Here is a 15108-nt window from a genome sequence, read left to right on the forward strand (position 1 = left end):
GAAACCAGAAGGTGGATGAGTCTAATCCGATTATGTCCCCACCAACCAATCAGGAGAAAGTCCATGAGCTGATCATGTACCCCAAACCCCGGTCCCTCACCCTGTCTTTAAAACCCTTGCCTGAGGGAGTTCCCACGGTGGCTCAGCGGGTTAAGAACCCAACGAACATCCATGAGGATGCAGGTTCGATCCCTGGCCTCGCTCTGTGGGTTAAGCATCTGGCGTTGCCATGAGCTGTGGTGTAGGTTGCAGGTGCGGCTCAGATCCTGCATTGCTGTGGCTGTGGTACAGGCTGGCAGGGGCAGCTCCAATTCGACCCCTAGCCTGGGAACTTCCATATGCTGCAGGAGGTTGCCCTAAAAAGGTGCTGCCCTAAAAAGCAAAAAAAAAAAAAAAATTCCATGAAAGCCATCAAGGAGTTCAGGTCTTTTGAGCCCAAAATGCCCTTTCTCCTTGCTCAGCACCTGCATAGAAACCCTGCTCTTTCCCTCCCCACAACCCAGGGTCAGGAGGTGGCCTTTGCTGTGCCTGGGCAAGGGGACCCAAGTTTGGTTCAATAACAAGAGAATCAGGAGGCACCCAACTGAGAGCATCTAAAAGCCACCACAGTAGCAAAGAATGAGTCTGAATGATGCAGAGGAGAGAACAGGTGACAGTGAAGTGGGAGGTGCCATCTTTCAACTCAAGTTACACCCAGGACAAGCACAAAGGGAAGCGAGCAAAACGCCAGGCATGATGGGAGTTCTGGAAAGTGCCAACCTTACAGATGTGTGAATAGGTTAAGAGTCTGGTCGTGTGAATTTAGAGGTAGTGGCAGGTGGCTGACACACCTGTGCAAGTCAGCTTGATGGCGACGTGTCATCATGCTTCTGGGACAGCCAACAGCGTCGTCTTCGAGGTGGACCGTGGACCAGAGGAGGTGTAAAGAGATGCTACGGTCCCTCCCAGACCCCATGGGCTTAAGTAACATCTTCAGAAACAGTCTTTTCAGCACATATTTCTGGGAAACCTGGACAGCTTCATGCAAATCCATGAAACTAGAACACACCCTCACACCATGCGTGAAAATAAACTCAGAATGGCTGAAAGACTTAAATATAAGACAGGACACCATCAAACTCCTGGAAGAGAACGCAGGCAAAACATTCTCTAATGTCAACCTTACAAATGTTTTCTCCGGTCAGTCTCCCAAAGCAACAGAAAGAAAAGCAAAAATAAACCCATTGGACCTCATCAAACTGACAAGCTTTTGCACAGCAAAGGAAATCAAAAAGAAATCAAAAAGACCACTTACAGAATGGGAGAAAATAGTTTCAAATGATGAAACTGACAAGGGCTTAATCTCTAAAATATACAAGCAATTTTTACAACTCCACAGCGAAAAAGCCAACAACCCAATGGAAAAATGGGCAAAAGACTTGAAAAGACATTTCTTCACAGACGATATACGAATGGCCAACAAGCACATGAAAAAATGCTCACCATCCCTGATGATTAGAGAAATGCACATCAAAACGACCATGAGATACCACCTCACACCAGTCAGAATGGCCATCATTCATAAGTCCACAAATTACAAATGCTGGAGGAGGTGTGGAGAAAAGGGAACCCTCCTGCACTCTTGGTGGGACTGGAAGCTGGTACAACCACTATGGAGAACAGTATGGAGGTACCTTAGAAATCTATACATAGGAGTTCCCGTCATGGTGCAGTGGTTAACAAATCTGACTTGGAACCATGAGGTGGCGGGTTCGATCCCTGGCCTTGCTCAGTGGGTTAAGGATCCGGCATTGACATGAGCTGTGGTGTTGGTCACAGATGCAGCTCGGATCCCACATTGCTGTGGCTCTGGTATAGGCCAGCAGCTACAGCTCTGATTAGACCCCTAGCCTGGGAGCCTCCATATGCCACAGGAGAGGCCCTAGAAAAGGCAAAAAAAAAAAATCTATACATAGAACTACCATATGGCCCAGCAGTCCCACTCTTGGGCATATATCCAGACAAAACGTTCCTTAAAAAAGACACATGCCCCCGCATGTTCACTGCAGCACTCTTCACAGTAGCCAAGACATGGAAACAACCCAAATGTCCATCAACAGATGATTGGGTGAGGAAGATGTGGTATAGAGACACAATGGAATACTACTCGGCCATAAAAAGAAGAAAATCATGCCATTTGCAGCAACATGGATGGAACCAGAGACTCTCATCCTGAGTGAAGTAAGTCAGAAAGAGAAAGACAAATACCATATGATATCACTTAGATCTGGAATCTAATACACGGCACAAAGGAACCTTTCCACAGAAAAGAAAATCATGGACTTGAGAACAGACTTGAGGTTGCCAAGAGGGAGGGGAAAGGAGGGGGAGGGACTGGGAATCTGGGGTTCATGGATGCAAACGATTGCCTTTGGAATGGAGAAGCAATGCGATCCTGCTGTATAGCACTGGGACCAATAGCTAGTATTTATGATGGAGCGTGATCAGGTGAGGAAAGAGAATGTGTACATGTATGAGTGACTGGGTCACCATCTGTACAGCAGAAAAAAAAATTGTATTGGGGAAATAACAATTAAAAAAAAAAGTCTTCAGAAACACCACCTCCCCTCCCTGGAGAGGTGGTCTGTGCGTTCTGCCCACCCGAGGCTCTGCGTGGCTGAGTGAGGCAGCTGAGCAAAGGTGGGACCCGTGAGACCCCCAGGGGAAGGTGTATGGGGAGGAGGCGTCAGACGTGGCCGGCTTTTCCCAGGCTCCAGGGAGGAGGTGGCATCAGAGGAAGAGACTCAGATGAAGGGAACACAAGAGATAAGTAAGCTGAGCAAGGCTGGCTCCCTGAACAGCGGACCTCAGGAATTAAAGCGAGGACGTGTCAGCCGCTGCCTTGGCAGGGTTTCACGGAAGTCAGACCCCACCCCCCCATTAAAGCATCGGTGAGATGTGGCTTCTTTCCCCATCCCACACTTTCCATGGTGGGTGAGAAGGGAGTTCTGACAGGCGGTCTTGATAACCAGAATTCATATTGATTCAGATTTGGACAAAATAGGACTCAAAAAAGAGAGGGAGAAAAAAAAAAGCGATCCCGCCCCACCCCAGTCCTTAATCCCTCTGCAACCTTCTGATTGTGCTTCCTGGACAGAACAGAGAGAAAATTGATTTCCTCTGACTTACATTTCCCAGGAGGCTGTGTCCTGTCTCTGCGCCCAGGTGTCCACAGGCAAAAGTTATCAGGGAGGCAACTGACTTCACGGAGAAAGGGCTTTCAAAATACGTATTTCATATGCTGCAAATTCCAGCCATAAGAAGCATGGAGAGATGCGGTTACAATGGAAAGTTCTAATATAGGAAAATTGAGCAACATGGATGCAACTAGAGATTCTCATACTAAGTGAAATACGTCAGAGAAAGACAAATACCGTATTTTGTCACTTATACGGGGAATCTAAAACATGGCACAAATGGAGCTCCCGTCGTGGCTCAGCAGAAACAAATCTGACTAGCATCCATGAGGACACAGGTTCGATCCCCAACCTCGCTCAGTTGGGTTAAGGATCCAGTGTTACCATGAGCTGTGGTGTAGGTCACAGATGCAGCTCAGATCTGGTGTGGCTTTGGCTGGGGCGTAGGCCAGAGGCTACAGCTCTGATGTAACCCCTAGCCTGGGAAACTCCGTATGCTGCAGGTGCGGCCCTAAAAAGACAAAATAAAATAAAACAACATAAACAAATAAAATATGTCACAAATGAACTTATTTATGAAACACAAACAGTCACAAACACAGAGAACAGACGTGGGGTTGCCAAGGGGGAGGGGGCGGGAGTGGGATGGACGGGGAGTTTGGGGTTGGTAGATGCAAACTATGACATTGAGAATGGATGAGCCATGAGGTCCTGCTGTCCAGCACAGGGAACTCTATCCAGTCTCTCTTATGACAGAACATGATGAAAGATAATATAAGAAAAAGGAAAAAAAAAAAATATATATATATATGTGTGCGTGGGTAACTATGCTGTACAGCAGAAATTGACACAACATTGTAAAAATCAACTATACTTTCATAATTTAAAAAGAAAGAAAATTGAGAAGTAGCAGAGCAGTTTCTTCTTTTATGCTGTCCTGAAAGATTGTATATTAACCCACACAAAACATATCCAGCTACCATGGTGACCAGGAATACGTCTGATCAACGCTCTGTGCAAAAGCAAGGCTGCAAAGCGACAGAGGGGATAGGAGATAAAATTTCTTACCAGCAACCTCCTTATTGAGGGACAACGGTATAAATGGAACGAAGACCAAAATGAATTCATTCGTTCCTGGTGGTATCAAAGCAGAAGGCTGTTCTTTCACCTGCGTCAAAGCTGCAAAATTTCAGCTCAGGAGAGAAGACGCAACGATTAAGAAAAATACCGTGTCCAAGGTGAAACAGACAGTCCAAATTAGTTTCTCCTGATGTTCCTTCTGACAATTATCTTAAATTAAATATGATCACCGTCACAGGACCCAGTGAAGCCCTGGAACTAATGAGTCTTTCCTGGACCACAGCGGAAAAGGATACTGTGAAGGACAGACGCAAATGAGATCGACTGTACCAGCAGCCCCCTGGGCATCCCTGGGGAGCCCATTAACGTCTCTGAGCATCGCCTCCAAAATTCTGTGATTTGGTGTTATAATAACCAGAGCGGACAAGAGAGCGGGAATCACCACCATTTCTATCAGCAACACCATCATCATGTCAGCATCAGCACCATCAGCATCACCACCATCAGCAGCATCCCCATCATCAGCATCAGCACCACCATCTTCATCACTATCAGCAGCAGCAGCAGCAGCACCATCATCAGCATCAGCACCACCATCTTCATCACTATCAGCATCATCAGCATCAGCATCAGCACCATCAGCATCACCACCATCAGCAGCATCCCCATCATCAGCAGCATCCCCATCATCAGCATCAGCACCACCATCTTCATCACTATCAGCAGCAGCAGCAGCAGCACCATCATCAGCATCAGCACCATCATCACCATTACTATCAGCACCATTAGCATCAGCATCATCACCATCTGCATCATCACCATCAGCAGCATCCCCATCATCAGCATCAGCACCATCATCTTCATCACCATCAGCAGCAGCAGCAGCAGCAGCAGCAGCAGCATCACCATCATCAGCATCTGTACCACCATCTCCATCACTATCAGCAGCAGCAGCAGCAGCATCTGTACCATCACCATCAGCACCATCATCACCATTACTATCAGCATCATCAGCGTCATCAGCAGCAGCACCATCACCATCAGCAGCATCACCATCCGCCTGAGCACCACCACCATCACCATCAGCATCAGCATCACCATCAGCAGCAGCAGCATCAGCATCACCATCAGCAGCATCAGCAGCACCACCATCAGCATCACTATCAGCAGCAGCACCATCAGCAGCAGCATCATCACCATCCGCCTGAGCACCACCATCAGCATCATCAGCATCAGCACCATCCCCATCAGCATCAGCACCACCATCAGCAGAAGCAGCAGGAGCAGCAGCAGCAGTATCACCTGAGCACCACCATCAGCATCATCAGCATCATCAGCATCAGCACCACCATCAGCATCACTGTCAGCAGAAGCAGCAGGAGCAGCAGCATCACTATCTGCCTGAGCACCACCATCACTATCAGCATCATCAGCATCATCAGCATCACCATCAGCATCACCATCAGCATCAGCATCACCATCAGCATCACCATCAGCATCAGCATCACTATCAGCAGAAGCAGCAGGAGCAGCAGCAGCAGCAGCAGCATCACCTGAGCACCACCATCAGCATCATCAGCATCAGCAGCATCCCCACCGGCATCAGCACCACCGTCAGCAGCAGCAGCATCGCCACCATCGGCGTCAGCACCACCATCATCATCACCAGTATCCGCGCCATCACCTCAACAGGAGCATCAGCAGCTGCAGCAGCATCACCGTCACCACCAGCACCATCGTCTCCACCATCATTCTATTGTCACCACCATCACCAGGGTCATCACCATCGTCAGCAGCAGCAGCAGCAGCAGCAGTGTCAACGTTCTCACCGTCACCACTGGTGCCAGCATCGTCTCCATCGTCACTGCCGTCACCACCATCACCATCACTCCCGCCAGCCTCACCTCCGTTATCACCGTCACCGCCACCGCCGTGGTCATTACCACCACCGTCACCATCTACACCACCATCAGTAGCACCACCATCACTGTCACCCCCGTTTCCATAACAGCTGCCATTCACTGAGATGCCACAAGCTACACGACATTGGCCAACACTGTGTTCCTCTAGCTGGCACTTTTTAAGGCACCCGCAATGTGCCAGGGACCCTGCAGAGGACCAGGACATTGGTGACAGGGTTAAACACAGCACAACAGGTAGGGCCAATGAAGGAGAGCAGGGGAAGGCAGGAAGCAGGAGGCGCGACCTCAAGACGGCTTCCTCGGGATCGGCTGTAGATGCTAAAATGCCTGGGGTGAGGGGCTCCAGAGGAGGAGACATGACCGCCATACACGTCTAGACCTAGTGGGGGGAGGTACGAAGGGGACTCCACCCACAGGGGTGTCCGCAGGGGACGCAATAGTGTGCGTGGTCCAGAAAGGGGAGGCAGCCGGAAGGATGCGTTAGAAACCAGGGAGCAAACAGGTGGAAGGGTAACAGCAACTCAGAAGAAGGAATGAGCATCTTAGAGCAATGTTTAGGAGGTAGACGCGGTGCTCAGTTACTGGCTGGAGACGGAAAGAGGATTGATGAGGTAGAGAAACCCATCAGGGAAACCGCAGCGTCTAGCCTACCGCTGGGAGGGAATCAAGCCTCTGATGGAATGAGGAGAAAAAGATGCCATGTCCAGCCCTGACCGTGCTGGGCAGGCAGAGAGGTCTAGCTGGCAGGAGTTCTGGCAGACCCCATGGCGGGGAGAGCCCGCACCAAGGAGGTGGATGCCATGTCCAGGGGTAGGTGTGCCCTGTGCGATGCCAGGACGACACCCACAGGGAGGGGCGTGAAGCGGGCAGGGAAGAAGAGGAAACTTCACGGGAGGACGGGAGGACGGGAAGGCAGGGAACCGAGCATCGTGGGAGGTGACAAAAAGGATTTGACGACGGCAGCTCCAAGGACTCTGCCTTACAGGCTCCATCGTCACTCTGCCAACTCGGGAGTGCACACTGTTCCTTAACAAATTTTCGTCTCCAGCTACAGCGTAAATGCCACACGGGCAAGAACCAAACTTAGCTGCCTTTTTAAAAAAAATCACGAGAGGACAAATACCATATGAGATCACTTCTACATGGAATCTAAAACAGGGCACAAACGAGCTTCTCTGCAGAACAGAGACAGATTCACAGACGCTGAGAACAGCCTTGGGGTCGCCAAGGGGGAAGGGGAGAGAGGGGGCTGGACGAGGAGGTTGGGGTTCGTAGATGCAAACTAGGACCTTGAGAATGGATGAGCCACAAGGTCCTGCTGTGCAGCACAGGGACCTCTATCCAGGCTCCTGGGATGGACCAGGATGGAAGAGAATATGAGAAAGGGAATGGATATATATAAAAACTGGCACAATGCTATGGATCAACTATAATAAAATTTTAATTTAAAAAGGAGAAATAAATCCATTTTTAGACGGATTTTTTTTAATGGATGACTTTAATGTGTCAAAAATGGATTACTGATGCATATATCAATATGGATGAATCTTAAAAGTGACAAAAGCAGCTTGACACAAGCCAGTACATATTGTGTTATTGCACCGATACGGGATCAGAGACTGGAGCAACGTAATGCATTGTGTAAAAAAAAAACCCTGAATAATGAGGATATCTGGAGTGTAGACAGACCAGGAGGGAGCATGTGTGTTGAGGGGATGGTTTGGATTACACTGGTCCATGCTTCGGTCAAAATTCAGTGACCGTAAACTGAATGTTTGGTGTTTTATTGTCTTTAAACGTTACTCAGAAAGACAAGAATCATAAAAAATAGATGGAATCCTAGTCAAGGATATGCAGGCTGAACTAGGTAATGGGAAGTTACCATTGTCTTGAATTTGCTTTGAAAGGTGCCAAAATGATGGCTCAGCAGATGGATAAAGGGATAAATAAATGAATAGATTTTTTTAGCCCCCCCAAGGCATACGGAGCTCCCAGCGCAGGTACAAGATTCGCGCCACAGCTTCAAACTAAGCCACAGCTGCGGCAATGCCAGATTCTTAACCCACTGTGCCGGGCCGGGGATCGAACCCATGTCACGGGGCTCCCAAGGCACTGCCAATCCTGCTGTGGCACAGTGGGAGCGCTAATAAATGAATACATTTCTAACCAATGGAGAAGGATGAAATATTAATGGGCGACTCTTACTCGCGGACATAGGGGTGGTCACTGTAAAATTCTTTTAACTTTGCTATATATTTCAACGTTTTCATACACAAACAGTGGAAAGACAAAAGGAAATAAATGAGCTGCCAAGCGGCCACTCAGGGCCAGCCGGGACTAAGGTTTGGGAACGTCCCCATGGTGCTGGCAGGTGGCCGCGGCCACTGCTTTCAAAGATGGATGGTTTGCTGCAGCTGTGAGAGAGGCAGGAGGTCAAGAATGTAGCCTATGCACCACCGTCGCTTGCCCTGGACCAAGGCAGACATCACCAATCAATCACAGTCTCCCTTGCTGCGGGATCCATCCCATCTCTGGGGACCAGGCAGAACCAATCAACCAGGCTCAGGACTGGAAACTCACCTGCTATCCATGCAATGCACACCCCTGCTTTTCAGCAGCTGCTACAAAAATAATGTCTTTAGAAGTGTATTAATCAATGGATAGGGAATGGCCCCAAACGGTTTACTATTATCTTCTGAGACAAATGTGATTTTATTAATTTATTAGTTTATTTATTTATTTACTTATTTTTGTCTTTTTAGGGGCACACCTGCAGCATATGGAGGTTCCCAGGCGAGGGGTCAAATTGGAGCTGCAGCTGCCACCCTACGCCACAGCCACAGCAATGCCGGATCCGAGCCACGTCTGTGACCTACACCACAGCTCACGGCAATGCCGGATCCCTAACCCACAGAGCAAGGACAGGGATCTAACCTGCATCCTCATGGATCCTACTTGGGTTGTCATTGCTGAGCCACCATGGAAACTAGAGAAATGGGTTTTGTTTTTTTGGGTTTTTTTAAGTGAAAATGTAACCGTGTCAGGGGGTGGGGGTGGTATTTTTTAACCAGGACGTCTATTCAGTAGCTCCGGTTAAGCGAGACGATAAGCGTCCCCGTTAGCAGGTTGGTCTGTAACATTCCTTTGGAAGGTGTGCCTTTGGGAAGAAGAAGGTCATTCACGGACAAAGTAAGCTTGGGGAGTCCCTGGCCTCACTGAGCAGGTTAAGGATCTGGGGTTGCCATGAGCTGCGGTGCAAGTTGTAGACATGGCTCGGATCTGGTGTTGCGGTGGCTGTGGTGTAGACCGGCAGCTGCAGCTCTGATTCGACCCCTAGCCTGGGAACCTCCATGTGCTGCAGGCGCAGCCCCGGAAAGAAACAAAGGAAAGTCAGCTCGGTGGCCGTGGTCCTTTGGAATGGCACAGAGGGAGGCCTGGCAAACGTTCTGCCCAAAGCGCCAGGGAGTAAATATTTCCCGCTTTGCGGGCCATGGAGCGTCTGTTCCAATTCTTCCCTCTGGTGACCTCAGGTGACCACAGCCACGGAAGGTACATGAACGAATGGGTGGGGCTCTGTTTCAATAAAACTTTATTTGCAAAAACAGGTGGCAAGCTGGGTGGGGACTCAGGGTCTGAATGAGCCTGGGATGTTTGGGAAGCACATTTAGGAAGCTCGCTACAGGCAGCAGCCTTTCAGTGGAGAGCTGTCACTTTCGTTCCCGAAACCTGTCGCTGACCTGTGTCTAGTCTCCAATTCTACTGGCATCCTTTTGGGCACGTTCTATTTCGGGAGGGGACATCCGTCCTTTTGTAATGTGGCATCAGATGGCGTCGCTTGCCCAGCCAAGGATAAATCCCTTTTTGCTCAAATGTCATCATCCGTTTACTGGCTGCTATTCCCTTTCTCTTGTGTCCGGGCCTGCCTGCCGATTTGTTGCTGATTTTTTTGTGGGATGAAAGAGGAGTGATTGTTTGGTGGGTGATTATTCTTTCTTTTCTTCTTCTTCTTCTTTTTTTTTTTTTTTTTTTTTTGTCTTTTTGCTGCAGGTGAGACCGCAGCAACAGCAACACAGAATCCGAGCAGTGTCTGCGACTTACACCACTGCTCATGTGAGGGACCCTCAGCCAACCCAGAACACTCCATAACTCTCCAAATCTGCTCAAATGCCCCCATCCCCACACACCCAAGACCCCACCACCGCATCCCCTGGGAAATGGGTAATAATGCTTTTGAATCTCTAGTTGTAGGAAACGAGGCCAGGGTCACGGTCCAGGGCTCAGGGCAACCCGAGCAGGTGGCAGCCTCGTCCTAGCGGCCCCTCCCTCCTGTGCCCAGTGGGGGTGGGGGGGGCAGGTCAGGCGGAACCCCGTTCTCCCCACGGGGCGGCCGTGACCCCAACGTTGGCCAAAACATACACATGGAACAAGCGCCCACGGGCAGCTCCCCGGCCGTGTCCCGTCTAAAGGCACCTGGGGCTCCGGAAGGTGAGAAGCAGAGCTCACAGCCCCCCGTTTCCCCCCAGCCACCGCTCCTGATGCTCAGTCCCCACAGAGCAGAGGCTGGAGAGACCAGGGAAGCGGGCGTGACGCGCAGCTGGACGCCAGCTGTGGACACACTTTCCCGCATCGGGCAGGGCTGTGCTCAGTGTCTCTTCAGGGCCGAGGCGGGTCCCAGGAGGACCCCCCGCCTGCTGGCCGAGCACCGTGTCACCAACAGAGGGTCCCAGGGAGCGGCCAGGACGTGGCCATCTTTGGTGTCCTCGAACCAGCCTATCCTTTCTCATCCGGTCAACCGCGCGAGTCGCTGTGACCACACACTCCTGGGGAATCAGGTTGTAAAACAAGCCACATCCTCACAGCCGTGGGAAGAGAAGGAGTCCCAAGAGCCAGATCTGCACAACTGCTGACAGGACACCAGCCATCGGCTGCCCCCGGCACTTCTGAAGCCCAGTCCCGGGTGCTCCGGCTGGCCAGGGCATGGGACAGCCTTGCAGGGTCCCCTACAGATGATTAGAGAGAAGGGACACTGTCAGAGAGCAGAATGAGCATCCAGGTGGAACACAGGCTCAGAGGGGCTTCCGCTGTCTCAGCGGTCTGCCCTCCAACCAGGCAGGGAGTCGCCAAGACGCTGGCAGTCCACCCGGACCTCCCTCCGCCAACGTCCTCCCACTACCTGGCCCCTCCTTTGGGGGTAGCCTCACGGCTGGAGTTTGCAGAAACTACACTCGCTGTGCCCTGCAACTCGGGGCGCTTAATCACACGAACCCCCCACCTACCACCGAGCTCTGTACACCATTGTGGCTCAGCGGGTTAAGAACCTGACTAGTCTCCATGAGGATGTGGGTGCGATCCCTGGCCTCGCGCAGCGGGTGAAGGATGCGGCGTTGCTGTGAGCTGCGGTGTAGGTTGCAGATGCGGCAGGGATCCTGCATTGCTGTGGCTGGGAACTTCCGTGTACTGCAGGTGCTATGTCACAGGTGCAGCACTCCAAAGACAATATACATATATGAAATAATAAAATAAATTTCCATTAGAGCGGGAATTTTGTCCAACATAAAAATATGTGTTCCGAACTAAAAAGAAATGGCCTCTCGCATCATGGAAAGACAGGGCAGGGGGCAGGGAGGGACCTTAATGCCTGTGATGTCGTGAAAGAAGCCCGGCTGAAAAGATGGAAGGATTCCAGCGCTAGGATGTTCTGGAAAAGGCACAACAGTAGAGACAGGAAACGCATCCGAGGTGGCCAGGGGGTTGGGAGGGGGAGGGGTGACGGAGGAATAAGCAGAGCACAGGGGGGTTTAGGGCCGAAGAAATAACTGTAGGACAGTCTCCTGATGGATACAGGTCATTACGCCCTGGTCTAAACCCACAGCAGGTATGACGCCAAGCGTGAATCCTAATGGAAACTCTGCATCGTCCTTAATTCCGTGCGCGGATGGGTTCATCGGTTCGAACAGACGTGGCGGGCACCTGCGAGACGGTGCTAACTGGCAAATACCAGGTGCAGGTGCACGGACAGCCCCTGCACGCTGTCCTCAGTTGTCCGTCAACGTAAAACTGCACTAAAAAGTAAAGTGTAGCCACTTTTTAAAATAATAATAATAATAAAAATAGAGACAAACAGGTTGGCCCTACCTGCCAGGTGAGTCAAATACCAACCGGTCAGTCCTCGACCCAGCCCTGGAGACAGAAAAAGACCGGGTCCCATGTGATAGGGCTTTTTGGGACTTGTTTCCCCAGAGGAATCTGGATATCGTCTCATGTTTGATTTGCCAAGTGGATGAGCCACAGAACTGGCCCCAAACAGGAAGGGTTCTTCTACAGGGAGAGCTTCCCGTGAAAGCCCCTCCTGGAAAACCCATGATGGGAAGCCCGCGCGAAGGCGGCATCTTTAGGAAACGCCTGCCGTGCTGGGCTGTCGCACGGACCCCTCACGACGGCGCCAACGTAGGGGCATGAAAAGGCACCATCAATTAGGTACCAGATACAGTACTGGAGAACAGTAAAGACATTCCTTAAAAAACTAAAAGCAGAAGTCCTGTGTGACCCAGCCATTCCACGCCTGGGCATCTATCCGGAAAAACCCATAATTTGAAAAGACACCTGCACCCCTACGTTCACAGCAGCACGATTCACAATAGCCAAGACCTGGAAATAACCTAAATGTCCATCGACAGAGAAATGGATAACGAATGAAGATGTGATGCACACAGACAGTGGAATACTACGCAGCCATGAAAAAGAGTGCAATCATGCCATTTGCAGCAACCTGGATGGACCTGGAGATTCTCCTACTAAGTCAGTCAGAAAGAGAAAAACAAATACAATAGGATATTACTTTAGGTGGAATCTCATTTAAAAATGATTGGAAAGAGCGCACTGACAAAACAGATAAACTCACAGATTTTGCAACAAAACGTATGGTTACCAAAGGGGAAGCCACAGAGGAGAGGGCTAAGTTGAGAGGCTGGGATTAACACACACACACGCCACAAGTAACAAGGGCCGCCTGCGGAACATGGGGAACTCCACTCAAGGTTCTGTAATAACCTCTACGGGCAAAGAGAACAGAGATACGGATATACGCGGATGTATGGCGGATGGACTTTGCTCTATACCCGAAACTCATACAACCCTGTAAATCAACTCTACACCAGCAAAATTAAAAAAAAAAAAAATCAAGTACTTGAAACAGCAAGATTCCAAGGATGAGTCCAGGCAGGTGTGCGACGGGCACAGGCCCACGCCTGGGACGGAGATTAGGCAAATGATCCAGGAAGGAGCATCCCTGAAAGCCCCATGCACGCCTGGGCTTCTTGGCAGGCCTGGGGCTGAGCACCGAGGCCAACGTGAGGCTGAAAAACAAAAAGGGCTGAATCGCCTCTGAGCTGCAACCCGCGCCATCCTGGGATGTGACTTCAGGTAAGGAGGGCAGCTCAGGACACGCAGGCACGGCGGCCCCGTCACCCAGGCGGAGAGCTGCCCCTACCTGGAGCCCCAAGACGGAGGGCGGCGAGCCACCTGTGTCCCCCGTCGCAGGGGAATCCTTGCCAGTCTGTTCAGGCCACACGGCCTCCCCCAGTGGCTGAACCATCACCCAGGTGAACAGCTCGGCGTGGAAACACACAAGCAGGGACAAGGACAGGGGTCCACGTGTGACCGGTGCCGGATTCCTGGAGAGCCGTTTGGCGACCTGCGCTCAGCGCCTCTGGGCTTCCCTCCCCGACCATATCTTGCAGGGAAAAGGAGGCAGCATCGAAGACACAACCTCACCCCGCCACCGCCGAGGGCGCTACTGAAGGTGCAGAGGTGGGAAACACACACTGGGTGGAAATCAGTTGGAGAGAGAGGTACCCAGAACCCACTGCGAACTGGGGAGGAGGAGGCGGTTCATGATGGGGACGAGGAGGCGGTTCATGATGGGCCGTCACAACAATGGATCCTTTCTGCCCCAGAGCAGGTGAGACAGAGAAGAAAACGCCTCCAGGGAACGCCTCCCGTCTGCCAGAGCTGCCTGGTGCTGCAAGAGGAGGGAGATCCCGCCACGAGGGCCCTGGAGCCATCGGGGACCCTCCCCAGCCTCTGGCAAAGCTCCAAAGCTTTGGGACGCTCCCGGGGCTGAGCCGTCCATCCGCAGTTTCCACCTGTCCCTCAGGAATCGCCACCAGCCATGAGACGGGATCCCCTGTTTCTAGGTTACGGCAAAAACACACTCCTGGCTCCACTGGTGGAGACATCGACGTGGCATCTCCTTTGATAAATAAGGCACCCGGCTGGGGCCCCGAAAGCGCCCGAGGGACTGGGATGGAGGAAGATGTCAGGGCTGTGCGTGCTCTCAGGGGCTTGAACAGGTACGGGGGCACCGGGAACGCATGACCAGGCACTACTCAACGCCCTGGGACCCCACACAGCCCCGCGGGGTGTACCTTCCCTTGCAAAAGCCACCAGCCGTACATGCACCTGCCGGCAGGTACCACTTCCACGGTTCCTGAGTCAGGATGGACCTCAAAGGACCCTGGAGATTCAGGAGGCATGAACTCGGGTCCCGGCGTCACAAGGAACGCCTTCCAGCACTGTCACGAGAGTGGCATGCTTGCTGCCCTCTCCCGCGCTCCAGGGAGAGAAGACCAGAACCGCCCAAAGAAAAGCCCCAAGAAGGAGAGACAGCTCCACCCAGCGCTGCCTCCGCCTTCCATGTCCCTGAGCCCACGGCGGGGTCCCCAGCCCCGCTGGGAACACGGGCTCAGACCAGGCGGACGAGCCATGGGTCTCAGGCTCAGGGCAGTACCTTTGTCATTCAGGGTCTCCTCTCGGATCTTCCTCACCGCTTCCCGGGCTTTGCTGTCATTGTTTCCAGCTACAAGGAGGAGAAAAGATACAATTCAGGGGGAGGAAGCAACCCCACGGGAAACAATGTTTTCTGGAGACAC

General features: G+C 51.6%; 2 protein-coding genes across 51 annotated transcripts in view; both read right to left on the bottom strand.

The window, feature by feature from the left end:
- The window catches only part of LOC102159510 (polyprenol dehydrogenase), a 335615-nt gene that overhangs the window by 264209 nt on the left and 56298 nt on the right, over window positions 1–15108 (bottom strand). For 45 of the 50 annotated variants that reach the window (XR_014836156.1, XR_014836166.1, XR_014836179.1 and 42 more), the window contains one exon: window positions 14967–15035. The exons of the other annotated variants lie outside the window; for them this stretch is intronic. Coding sequence is in view for 3 of the 45 variants with exons in the window: in XM_085009046.1 (XP_084865172.1) it covers window positions 14967–15035 (69 nt within the window). In the remaining 42 variants the exon portion in view is untranslated. The remainder of the gene's footprint in view (window positions 1–14966; window positions 15036–15108) is intronic. 50 annotated transcript variants of the gene reach the window in all.
- On the bottom strand, window positions 4245–6254 carry LOC146394330 (uncharacterized). The gene is made up of 2 exons (XM_085009052.1): window positions 4553–6254; window positions 4245–4369 (listed from the first exon to the last, which is right to left on the bottom strand). Exon 1 carries the CDS (start codon window positions 5520–5522, stop codon window positions 4725–4727), a length of 798 nt encoding a protein of 265 aa, XP_084865178.1. The 5' UTR covers window positions 5523–6254; the 3' UTR covers window positions 4245–4369; window positions 4553–4724.

Source organism: Sus scrofa, chromosome Y (genome assembly GCF_054392235.1).
Source record: "Sus scrofa isolate SSC_HxYL_T2T_F1_AM1 chromosome Y, Sscrofa_HxYL_maternal_Yorkshire_Landrace_v2.0, whole genome shotgun sequence".
Taxonomy (NCBI): domain Eukaryota; kingdom Metazoa; phylum Chordata; class Mammalia; order Artiodactyla; family Suidae; genus Sus; species Sus scrofa.

Coding starts and splice junctions, on each gene's coding strand:
- LOC146394330 (XM_085009052.1), bottom strand. CDS start 5,522: ATGGTGGTGCTGATGCTGATGGGGATGGTGCTGATGCTGATGATGCTG.